Source organism: Diabrotica undecimpunctata, chromosome 4 (genome assembly GCF_040954645.1).
Source record: "Diabrotica undecimpunctata isolate CICGRU chromosome 4, icDiaUnde3, whole genome shotgun sequence".
In the NCBI taxonomy this organism is placed as follows: Eukaryota; Metazoa; Arthropoda; class Insecta; order Coleoptera; family Chrysomelidae; genus Diabrotica; species Diabrotica undecimpunctata.
The window spans coordinates 95,420,411-95,433,689 of NC_092806.1; the positions used below are offsets into that span (position 1 = coordinate 95,420,411).

Here is a 13,279-nt window from a genome sequence, read left to right on the forward strand (position 1 = left end):
ATATATATTTTCAGTTTCTGCTGTGGTCCGGTATCAGAGGCTGTATCTTCAGTTCTGTGAGCCAGTATGGATCCTTTACCCCAGGTAGGTGTCTAACATCAGTTTAAAGATCCTCCTCCTTTATCCGGGCTTGGGGCCGGCATTAGGCTAAATTCACCAGCGACATGGACTACGACCTACATGGTGCCCAAAAGAAAGTATGGAAAATGCTTTGGAACAGAAAAAACCGGTTAACGAGTTCGTGCAGACTAAGGGAGTATCTATAGAGACATGGCAACAGCATTTTAAGGAGCTATATGATGCTGAAGAAACGCTGAATATAAACAAATACGAAGCAGATATAAGTGATAGAATCAATGACGAAGAGGTAGAAGCAAAGATCAGGAAGCTAAAAAACAGAAAATCACCTGGAACAGATGGTATATCCAATGAACTCTTAAAATATGGAGGCCCTGAACTGGCAAGTAGACTGTCACAACTATTTGACAAAATCTTAAACGACACAGAAACACCAGAGGAATGTTATACGAGCATCACAATCCCCATATTTAAAAAAGGGCCAAAAATTTGTCCACAAAACTACAGAGGAGTAACCCTCTTAAATACAACGATGAAACTTTTCACGAGTATTCTTAAGGTCAAATTGAAAAGGCAAATGACTAATGCTGAAGAACAACGAGGGTTTACAAGAGGGCGGTCTATAACAGATTCAGTATTCATCTTAAAACAAATAAAAGAAAAAGCTATAAAGTTCGGCATGCCAGCGTATATTTGCTTCATTGATCTGACGAAACCGTTTAACAGGGTTCGCCTGGGAGACATTCTATATATTAATAGAAAATAAAACACCGACCAACATAACAAAGATAGTCCATAACCTAAATAACAACAATGTAACCAAAGTTAGAGCAGAAGACCAATTCACTGAAAATATTCTAACACCGGCAGGAATTAGACAAGGCGACAGTTTAAGCCCTTTCTTGTTTAACCTACTCATGGGCAAAACTATAAACAAAGTAATATTTCTCAATCTCGGATACAGAATGGGCAACACAAGAATTGGTATGGTGTGTTACGCAGATGATACAGCAATTATTGCCGAATCAGAAGATGGTCTTCAGGGGCAGCTCTTTCAGCTCTTTCAAATAAGCCGCCAACTAAATATGACCATTTCTACCAACAAAACTAAATGTATGACAATAGCAAAAGATCCGCTCAGATTTAAGTTAGTAGTTGAGAACCACCCCATAGAATAGGTGATGCAATTCAGATATCTGGGCATAGATATATCAAGCTCATACAACCCAGTAAAGGACCTAAGGAGTCAGATCAACAAAGCATCCGCATTATCGGGATGTCTGCGGGAAATAGTCTGGTCAAATCCGTATATGCGCACAGAGAGTAAAATTAGAATCTACAAGACTTGCATACGACCGATCATGACATATGGCATAGAAGTGCGCGAAGATACCAACAAAACGAAACAGATGCTAAGGGTTGCCAAAATGAAAACCCTAAGAACAATAGTGTGCAAAACAAGAAGAGACAGGGTGAGCATACAAACTTTAGAGAGCACTGCAAAATTCAAGATATTGTAAGATGGAAAATGCAGCGTAAGAGGATGTTGTACAATCATGTAAAACGAATGGATGAGAATAGACTCCCCAAAATTGCCCTAGAAAACAATTCGCCCGGTTCAAGACCTTCCGGAAGACCACTTAAAAGATGGAGGAATAGTTGGTAATCTACCTCCCAGGAAATTAACCAAAGGCAGCTTTAGAATTAAACAGATCAAAAGATTTCCAAGAAGTAGAAGAAGAAGAAGTCCGCTTGATGGACATAGTTACTTCTTCGTTTATTACTTCAATGTCTACAACTATGCTAGTATTGCGTTGTTTTCTGGTGTTCTGTACCTCCTTAATTTTTTTGTGCATATGGAAATTGTCATGTTTGCGTTGTAGACTTTTAATTTTCGTACATTTCTCCATCAGCCATGCTTCATTTGCTCCTTTTATCTCCTTTAGTGTAGTCTTATACAACTTTTTGTATTCGTTGTCATTTCTACCTTTTAATTTACTTCACTTTTTCATCATCTGCAATATTTTATCGGGCCTCATTTTCTTATGAATTATTTTGAGTCATATGTAGATATTTGCTACCAATTGACTATGATTTGAGAAGATATCTGCGCCTGGATATGTTTTTGTTGAGGTGATTGAATTTCTAAACCTTTTGTTTATGTTGATGAAATCAATTTGGTTTCTTATGATTTTCTCTGTTGTATCACCTAGTGCTTTCCATGTATAAAGCCTTCTTGGGTGTAATTTAAAAAGTGTATTCGTTATAATCATATCCATCTCTTGGCAGAATTGGATCACTCTTTCTCCTCTTTAGTTTCTTATGTCAACATTCTCAACTGTACCTTGTCCTATTTTGGCATTGAAATCGCCCATGCTAATAGTAAGTTTATGTTTTTGTTTTGTCCTCGATCAAATTAAAATAAGAATAATTCAGTAGCAGTACAAAAACAATTTAAGATACTACAAGATAAGTGTTTTCAAACTCAATATTCACAACATAATTTCTCAAAGTTCACACAGATCTATTTAAAGACAGAAGCGCTAGCATCTGATCTCAAAAAAAAACTAGCATAGATAAATACTTCATAATAGAGTCTTTTACCGACATTTGGTATTTATAGATTTCGAGAAGGCGTACGACAACAGTTCCTAGACAGGAACTTTGGAGATGTATAAGAGAGAAATGGGTTTCTGAGAAGTACGTAAGGCTCGTGAAGGATATGTATGAGGTAGTGTACTCTAAAGTAAGGACTTGTGTAATGTTGACCTCAAGTTTTCCAGTAATCGTTTGTTAACAAGGCTCTTTACTAATTTCCTACCTGTTTAATTTTCTTATTAATATACTGACAAAGACAGTAAGGAAGGGACTCCTTGGTCAATGCTCTTTGTTGATGATATCTTGTTAGTAGAGGAAAGTAAAGAAAGATTGAAGTAGAATTTGAAGGGTTGGAGAAGGGCTATTCAAGAGAAAGTACTTAAGGTTAGCAGATCTAAAATAAAGTATATGTGGTTGGGTAGAGGATGAATGAATGAATGTGGATCCGATCATAAATTGTTATGGGCTTGCTTCAAGATGAAGTTAAAAAGGACAATGCCGCACCAAAGTCAAAACAGACTGGATATTTGAAATCCGAAAACATTTAGAGATTCATAAAGGAAACTAGTATGTTAAACACACAAGACAACCCAGAAGAAATGTGGAAAGATTTCAGAAATGCCATAGAAACCTCTGTGGAAAGAAACAGAACCGAAAAAAAGATCATCAAAAGAAATCACTGGATGACAGACAGAACGCTGCAAATTCTCGAAGAGCGAAGGAGAATCAAATCTCTCATATATCAAAACGACAGCAACAAAAACGAATTAGCAAGGTTAAATAAAGAAATTAAAAGGAACATGTAGGGATGATATAAATAAACATATAAATGAAGAATGCGAAGAACTAGAGAGACATGCAAACCGGTATGAATCCCATGAGCTATATAACAAAGTCCGATATCTATCCAGGGAATTTAAACCAATCACACAAACAATAATGGATCAAAACCAACATATTATAAATGACGAGAAATGGATTGCGGAGGTATGGAAAAAATATTGACAAAGTCTATATGCAGTTGATCCCCAGAATGCAAATCACGATGAGTTCACTGCAGAGAGAGAACCAAACACTCTAAAGTCAGAGGTAGAAAAGGCAATCAAAAAATTAAAAAATAGAAAATCTCCTGGCGCAGACCAGATCACCATAGAAGTTTTAAAAGAGACTGGAGATGTCGGAGTAAATGTTATGCATATGATCTGCAAAAAGATTTGGGAAACCGGAGAGTGGCCCAACGACTGGACAACATCCACTTTCATCCCTATATTCAAAAAAGGAACTCCGCTAGATTGCAACAACTACAGAACGGTAACCCTAATATCCCATACAAGCAAGGTTCTACTTCATGTAATACATGAAAGTCTAAAAGCTTTTCTATTGCCTCATATATCAGAAGAACAAGCGGGATTTGTCACAGGAAAACGCACAAGAGAACACATCCTTAATGTCAGACACCTAATCGAAAAAACTCGTGAATTCAATACTCCTATGCTTATGTGCTTTGTGGATAACACAAAGGCCTTCGATAAAGTCAAATGGCAGCAGCTATGGTTCATACTAGCGGAAATGGGAACACCCCACCACTTAATTCAACTCAGAAGTCTATATGAAAATAATAAGTGCACAGTAAAAATAAACAACACCTATTCCGATCATTTCAGAACAGAGGTAGGTGTTAGACAGGGATACATAATCTCGCCAACTCTGTTTAATATCTACAGCGAACACATGGTTCACACATGGAACACAAGTCAAATGGCAGCAGCTATGGTTCATACTAGCGGAAATGGGAACACCCCACCACTTAATTCAACTCAGAAGTCTATATGAAAATAATAAGTGCACAGTAAAAATAAACAACACCTATTCCGATCATTTCAGAACAGAGGTAGGTGTTAGACAGGGATACATAATCTCGCCAACTCTGTTTAATATCTACAGCGAACACATTATGCGAAAGGTACTAGACGGATGGAAGGGCGGAATATCAGTAGGAGGTCAAAAAATCAATAACTTGAGATATGCAGATGACACTTTAATAATCGCGACAAATCAAGAAAAAATGGAAGACATAATGAGACGTCTGGAGGAAAAAAGCAAAACATATGGACTACAGCTAAATAGGAGTAAGACAAAGATCATGATAGTAGACAGAGCTCGGAATAATCTTTAACACATTAAAGAAATTGGGGGCTTTGAAGTAGTAAATAGTTTCATATACCTGGGGTCACTAATAACAAATGACGGAGGGTGTGACAGAGAGATACGTAGAAGGGTGACTATTGCTAGAACAGCTATGATGAAACTGGTAGCAATTTGGAAAAATTCTAGCATGATAATACACACAAACCTAAGGCTGGTAATGGCGCTCATTTTTCCCATAGCGACATATGTATCCGAAACGTGGACCTTAAAGAAAGCGGATAAAAATAAACTGGACGCTTTTGAAATGTGGGTATACCGCCGCATGTTGAGAACATCCTGGATTGATCATCGCACTATAACGTATCGATATTAGAACAACTTAAAGTAAAGGATAGATTGCTTAAACAAATACAACAGAGATATTTGCAGTATTTTGGACACATTGCTAGAAGAACAGGTACGATGGAAAAACTGATAGTCGAGCGTAGAGTTGAAGGAAAGTAAAATCTCCAAGCCGTTGGGTAGATCAAACAAAAATACTGATTAACCAAGGGTTACATGAAGCCGAACTACTATCCCAGGATAGAGAGGGATGGAGAGAAATCGTGAAAAAACTGTAAAGGCCTGATGGTGTCACCACATCCCAAAAGGGATTAGAACTGAGGAGGAGAGGAGGCATGATTGGGGATATAGAATTGTAAAAAATCTAGGACAAGTAGGAGAATTTAAATACCTTAGCTCCTACTTAACGTAAAATGGGAAACTAGATCGAGAAATTTTCTACAGGTTGGTTGGTTTAACTGAGAGCGAATGGATGGGGTACTCTTTAATTAAAAATCGGGAAGGACTGAAAGAGAAGATCTACCAGAGTGTAGTGAGACCAGCGTTAGTGAACGGGGTGAAGTTTGGGCTGTAAAAAAGGTTCAGGTAAAGATGGCGATTGCTGAAATGAAAATGTTACGGTGGATGTTAGGTAAGACCAACAGGGACAGGATCCGGAACGACTTTCATCCCAAAAAAGATTCAATAATAAAGACTTCAGTTGGTCATGTCAGATGTAGAAATAAAAACTCTGTGGGACAAAGGATAGAGAAAGGTTTATGTGAAGAGAAACCAGAGGACAGAAATACGTGGCGACGAAGAGTAAGGAACAGCGGCCACTGAAAAGCGAAAAACTGAAGAAGAAATAGAAGAAAAGGAATAGGGTATTTTACTGACGACTTAAATTATTTATTTATTTATGAAAACAAGTTACATTACATTACAAGTTACATCACAATCGACCGCTCCAGAGTTTTTCATGTGAGACATATCGAATCGTAAAAAAACATATATATCACGATGGACAGCTACAGAGCCTTTTATCAGAGACCTACATCGCATCCCAAAAGCACATATATCGCAATATCGCAAGATACTACAGGGTACTCACATCTCTATCTTACATTGTATCTCTAAAAACAAACAAAACCACCGTAAATGTTCCGGTACCGAAAAACATAGTACATCACAAAATAAAACATCTATAATATATCATGACACGAATATTTAAAATTACAAGACAGAATAATCATTACAACAATATCATTCTTTAAAGTCAACAAAATCGGTAATAAAACCAGACAGAAACGATATTATTTAACTTCAATATAATTTTGCCTTGACCTACAAACAAAAAGACGATGTCATCCAATTGGCCGCTTCTAAGATAAGCTACAACTATTGATTCCATAATTAAATAATCAAAAAAATACGCCGAAATAAAAATCACAAACAATGTTAACACTACACAACAGAAAAGTCTTGGTGATTTTGACCATGAATCTTCAATTCGTAATTTACATTTTCCTTTTTTAATTATGCAATAATAGACGTATTCATTTTACTTAAGGAAAAGTAATAAAGTACCTATACAATTCACGCTAATATGTAATAAGAATTATTTAAAAAATGAGTAGGTACTACGAAACAATACATCTAAAATCTGTAAATATAACACCTTTTTCCAAATCAACAAAAGACAGAAATAAGTAGATTTAACGTATAATGTTACGAATATAACAACTTTTAGGTCTAAAATTTTAGGTCTAAAATATATTTAAAGAAAATAGGTAAACTGTCGAGGAGAAAGTGTATTATAAAAAAATTTAACCAATATTTGGTACATAAGATAGCATATCATGTACATAATAACACGTGCTTATCGAAGCATCAATTTGGGTGGAACCAAACGGAAGAAAAATATGGTGGGTGAAAGTAAATCAGTTGTAAGCACTTTTGAATGAACGAAACCCCCTCTATCGCTGGTATATATACTTGAATTTGAAGAAGGGTAGCTATCAGTCAGTTAACATTACCAAAATAGCAATGAAGCCTCTTCTGGTATGTATGAAAAACAAATATTTGTTTTTATATGATTTAAGAATTTTCTATAAAAATATATTAATTATCTGCAATGTTTTTATTATTTTTGTAATAACTATATATAATTAATATGTACTTAACTAGGTACATATTAGTTACAAAAGTCACTGGTGTTTGACTTAAGTACATTTATGAAAAAAAAAACAATAATTCAATGGAATTACTAAACATTCCAGTCATATAATCATGTGAGAAATATAAAAATACAACCAAGGAAAGTGTTGATTAATAGGATTTTTGAAAGGCGATGGAGAATTACGTACCAAAAGAAAAAGCAAATTTAAAAACGTATGGAATGTATTATTAGACACTGACTAGAAGATATTCTTTAAAGACAAATGGTTAAAGGCTTGTAGACTAAGTTAGAATGCACCAAAGTGGAGTGTAAAGGTTGTACTATACAAGATAGTACAAGATTACTTATTAGGGAAAAATTGACTGAAGCTCTAAAAAAAATCTAACAGAAGAATACTTGATCTGTAAGTAACCAACGCTGATGTATTCAGATGTTAAGGTATTATTATTCTTCTTTTTATTCAAGAATTATACGCTTCCATAGCATACACCTCCATGTGATATGTATTTTAAATTGTCGTCCCATTCTTCTTCTTTAAGTGCCGTCTCCTTTAAGAAGATTGTACTATCACTTATCGGTTATCTTCACCTTCGATACTTCTGCTATAAACAGCTCAACAGAGTTATAATTGTACCATTGTCTCAAATGTCTATGCTTCTTCTGTCCATTATCTTTCCCTGTAAAATGATCTGCAACAAAGCATATCTCTTACCTCTCATGACATGACCCAGATACTGCAATGTTCTTATTTTAATTATATGTAATATTTTCTTTTCCTTGTTCAGTCCGTTTTAAACGTCGTTGTTCGTAACTTTATCAACCAAACTTATTTTTAAAATTCTTTTATGAGCCCACACATCTCAAACGCTTCTATTCTGTTACTTGTATCATTTTTTTTGCGTCCAACCCTTCATTCCATATTAAAGAGAAAATTCATAACACCTTAGTATTCGTACTTTGAGTTGCAAAATCAGATCATTACTGCAACGTACTTTTCTTATACTATTAATGCAGATTGGGATTTTTCTTTACTTGATTTGATGTTCTATGTTCAATCATTATTTTCGGTTACGATTGATGCTAAGTATGTATCTGCCCACCTTTTGGATGAGTTCGTCCCTAATTCATAACGTTTTTTTGTTGTTATGTCTTTGCAAGGGTCATGAATTTCATCTTTTTGATATTTAAAGTAAGTCCAGCCTCATCGCTACTATCTACAATATTATTTAACAGAACCTGCAATTCTTCAAGTGAATCTGCGACTAGTAACGTATCATCGGCGTATCTGATGTTATTTAAAGATTCTCTGTGAATTCTACTGTTATTCCACTTAATGTTTTCTTTAGTGCTTCCTGAAATATCTCTTCTGAGTATAGGTTAAAGAGCAGCAGAGAAAGTATGCACCCCTCTCTTACCCTCGTTGTATTTCTATTCCTTCTGATAGTTCGTTGTCAACTTTTACAGATGCAACTAGATTAAAGGTTTGATATTATTCTAATGTCTTTTATATCCAGATTTTAATCGCAAAGTAGCTGTAGGAAGCTATTATGTAGGAATTTGTCAAAAGCCTTGTTGTAATTAAGAAAACAGATATTAAGAGGTTGGTTAACATCCATACATCTTTGTGTCCATACATTAAAGGCAAACAAGGTCCCTTTTGTACTCATTGCGGTTCTGAAGTCAAATTAAGTGTTACTAATATCTAGCTCTGCTCCAGGTTTATGAAAATCCTTTGATATATAATTTTCAAGAATATGTTTGGAGTATAGCTCATTAAGGTGATGGTTCGGTGATCACAATGTTAAAATTTCATCTACATTTCCAATTTCGGACCAAATTCTATATCGCAGCCACAAATGTTGCTTTCTCATTGAGTTTCGTCTTTCTTCCATAATTCTGATTAAAATCAATCTTAATATCTTATATTTATTGCGTGTAGTTATGCGTCCCAAATAGTAAACTTTTTGTTGTTTTATAGTTTATATTAGTTCACGTTAGGTTCCTGCTCTTTTGAAGTGAATACTTCTTATCGCTCGGTATTGTTTTTGCATGGGCCCGAAATAGTATTTGAGCATGACGCGAAATATCAAGACGCGTGACGTTGCCTTGCGGTATACAATAATATAGATACATAATATAGACACATAATACACTCATTATAAAATAAAATGATGTTTAACAAACGTCATTTTTATTTTTTTTCCTTTTTTTATAATTGATTTTTATATTGTTGGTTATGTTGCAACATAAAAACCAACATAAAAACATACATAAGTACACCTGGGTTCAACCAACGAGAAACACAAAGTCAATTATAGATTATGTCATCACAAAACAAGAAACACACATACAAGTTAAAGACATAAGAGTATTAAGAGGACCGGAGTGCGGAACTGACCACTATATGGTAAGATCAAAATGTTACCTACAGTATCGACCTCGGCTACTACATCAAAATGACAACCAACTAGCTCAATCAAAACCCCTGGAATCAAATCTACCTAAATGCAATATTAATGCACTGCAAAACGACTCGACATCATTCTTATATAAGCTGCGACTCAGCCAAAAATTTGCAAACCTGATCTACTCCTCAGCCCAGAATACCTATAAAGAGATAATCAATAAAATCAATGAAGCAGCTTACGAAGCGCTCGGCACAATCCAAAAGAACAAAAAGAATACTCCATTGTGGTAGACAAATGACATCGCCAATGCAGTACACAACAAGAAATAAGCATATCAAAAGTGGCTACAAACAAATGATCCAGATGATAGACGAACATATGCAAGATCAAACAGAGAAGTAAAAAATTTAGTAACTAAAGCAAGAAATATTTCCTGGGAAAGTAAATGCGAAGAACTGAACAAATATATAGGGTCAACAAGATCAAGAGAAGCATGGAAAACGGTAAAAAATCTGAGAACAAACAGAAAAGAAACGAGTAGAATAGATTTAATACAAGAAAGATCTTGGATCAAACACTACTCACAACTTTTGACTGAAACAAGATCTCAATTCACGAACATCAGTTCAACAACATATGAACTGGAATTCAGTGAAGACGATGAAATAACAGTACAGGAAGTCGAGAATGCAATACAAACTCTAAAAAATCGGAAGTCATGCGGACCACAAGGTATACCAAATGAATTATTAAAACATAGCCCACAAGTATTACGGGAATTACTGGTGTATGTCTTCACCTTATTCTATAATGGACACGACTTACCACCGGAGTGGACAAAAGCACATATTAACAACATCTACAAAAAAGGAGATAGAAAGAATTGTTCAAACTACAGGGGGCTAAGTGTCATAAATTCACTCTCAAGACTGTATGGAAAAATAATAAAAAACAAAATTGAAAAAGAGATGACAGATGTTAAAGAACATAATGGCTTTCGTGCAGGCAGATACTGTATGGACAGTATATTCTCTCTAAAGCAAGTTATCGAGAAAAGATCAGCCCACAACCTTTCAACTCATATAGTCTTTATAGATCTGACAAAGGCATACGATAGTGTACCACTTTCAATGCTTTGGGTAGTAATGGAAAAACAAGAATACATATATATATATATATATATATATATATATATATATATATATATATATATATATATATATATATATATATATATATATATATATATATTAATTTTGAAGTATTTGTATAAGTTTAGAAAGATTTTAAAGGTGAGCCAATATGATGAAATTGTCAGGAGAAAAGTAAAAACAGCTGAACCATCACTATATCACAGAAGAATGTACTTAAAGTTAACCTATGCAATTAAATCAAATGCAAATCCTAACAACCACACCTTCAAATATGATCACCTTAACCGATTATCAACATGTTTCTCTAATAAACCCCGTCTACATAAACCTTTCTACCACCGAATCAAAATGGATCTCTCATCTCTGAACACCACCTTACCTCCTTGCTTTCCCGTTAGTTTTGAACCTGCTGCACCATGGACTTTGGGAGTACCTAAAATAATAACTACCCTAACATCATTGGACAAACACACTACTAACCATAGTATAATACATCAAAATCTGCAAAACTTATTATCAAAGTATACAAATTTCTCTCAAATTTATACAGGTGCTTCAAAAACAACAGATGGCGTGGGAGCAGCAGTTATATCCTCTAATATGTTTTAAAAATATAAGTTGCCAATACACTATAGTACTCTTAATGCAGAATTATATGCCATATACGAGGCACTCAAATATATTATATCTTCACCAAATCAGAAATATATAATTTTGACTGATTCACTAAACTCACTAAAATCTATAGGAAGAATATACCCAGAGAATCATATTCTTGAAAAAATAAAACAAAATCTGATAGAGATAGAAAATTATAATAAGGAGGTAATCTTTATTTGGATCCCATCACATAATGATATTAGAGGTAATGAAGAAGCAGATAAGTGTGCGCGTGAAGCCGTCAATTCAGCTGACTCTATTATTGTGAAATACGTGATAGCTAGTGATGTTTCAAGTGTTATCAAATCGCGGATCCTAAGTAAGTGGCAAAACCGGTGGGAATTTTCAGTGTCCAATCTTCAGAATATTAAACCGGACATTAATCCATGGAGATGTTTTCCCACTAAAAGAAGGGATCAAGTGACAATAACTCGTCTTAGATTAGGTCATACCAGTGCCACGCACAAGTTCTTAATTACTAAAGAATACGAACCAAAATGTGAGCAGTGTAACGTTAAACTCTCGGTGAAACATGTTGTTGTAGACTGCCCAGTTTAAACACACACAACAAGAATCAATTATGGTATCTTAATAAACTTAGAGAAAGCACTTGGTGCAAATTGTTCATTCACAAATATGTTAAACTACTTAAAAGCTATTAATTTTGTTAATATATAATATATTTAATATTGTAAATCTGATTCTCGCTAATAACCTTCGGGTTGATGCGAATTTGTAAATAAAAAAAAACATCAATTTTATTTTCACATGCAAACAGTTATATATACTCCTCCACATAAACCATGACTGGATTTCGATTCCATCCTAAGAGAAATGTTTGGTTTGTAAAATTCATTATAATAAAATATAATGATAATCAAAATGAAGTAGTTTAACATAGATACTACGAGGTACCATTATATCTAAATAGTTGTTAGTTAGTAAACATATTTATTCTCCATAATACATTTTACCTTAAAATTGCTTTAAAATTTGATAAATATTTTAGATTGGAGCACTAGTTTTAGCAGTCACCGTTGTCGTCAGGTCTGGTGAGGCTACAGAAAGAAAGAATAAAAAACGGGGTATTTTATCAACTAATATTGGAAGTGGCTACGGAAATAATCATTTGAGTGGTGCAGGACTAGAGCTTGGTGGTGATCATGGTATAGGTGGAATAAATCTAAGCGGACATGAAGGTAAATAACAAAACAGATAAAAGATGAAACCACCTTCAAATACCATTTTTTTATTTTTTATAACTTTTTAAATACTGATTTAATTAGTTTATTTTTATTCTTGCCTTCTTTCCTACTTTTCTTCTACTTCTTGTTTAAATAAATAATTACTGACTTACCATTTAAAAAATTGTTTAATATATGTTTAAATCATGAAATGCTCAATTTATATATTTTTGCATTTTTTGTCTAGGTAATAATTCTTATCAGTAATTACAGTAATATCCTACAAATCCCATATAATTTTATATAAAAGATAATAGCTTAAAATATTATATTCTTGTATATCAAGTTTCACTCAGTATGAATGATTTAACTTTATAAAAAAAGTGTTATTTGTAAAAGTCCCTATATCCGTGTTAATGTCCCCTTAAGGAAATGTGCATACATTTTTCTGAAATTAAAAGATATATAATTTACTCAAATACGTTATTACGTTAAATTAATATCAACTTTTCCATTTTATTTTAAAAATCTGTAGAATTATGAATAAAC

The 13,279-nt window shown here is 34.0% G+C and overlaps 2 protein-coding genes across 2 annotated transcripts in view; one reads left to right on the forward strand and one right to left on the reverse strand.

The window, feature by feature from the left end:
* Positions 1–13,279, forward strand: part of LOC140438824 (uncharacterized) — a 113,001-nt gene that overhangs the window by 98,719 nt on the left and 1,003 nt on the right. Inside the window, exons 8-9 of the mRNA XM_072528468.1 lie at positions 7,097–7,206; positions 12,556–12,745. Of these exons, the coding sequence (XP_072384569.1) occupies positions 7,097–7,206; positions 12,556–12,745 (300 nt within the window). The remainder of the gene's footprint in view (positions 1–7,096; positions 7,207–12,555; positions 12,746–13,279) is intronic.
* Positions 1–13,279, reverse strand: part of LOC140439795 (facilitated trehalose transporter Tret1-like) — a 93,036-nt gene that overhangs the window by 69,904 nt on the left and 9,853 nt on the right. The window lies entirely within an intron of this gene.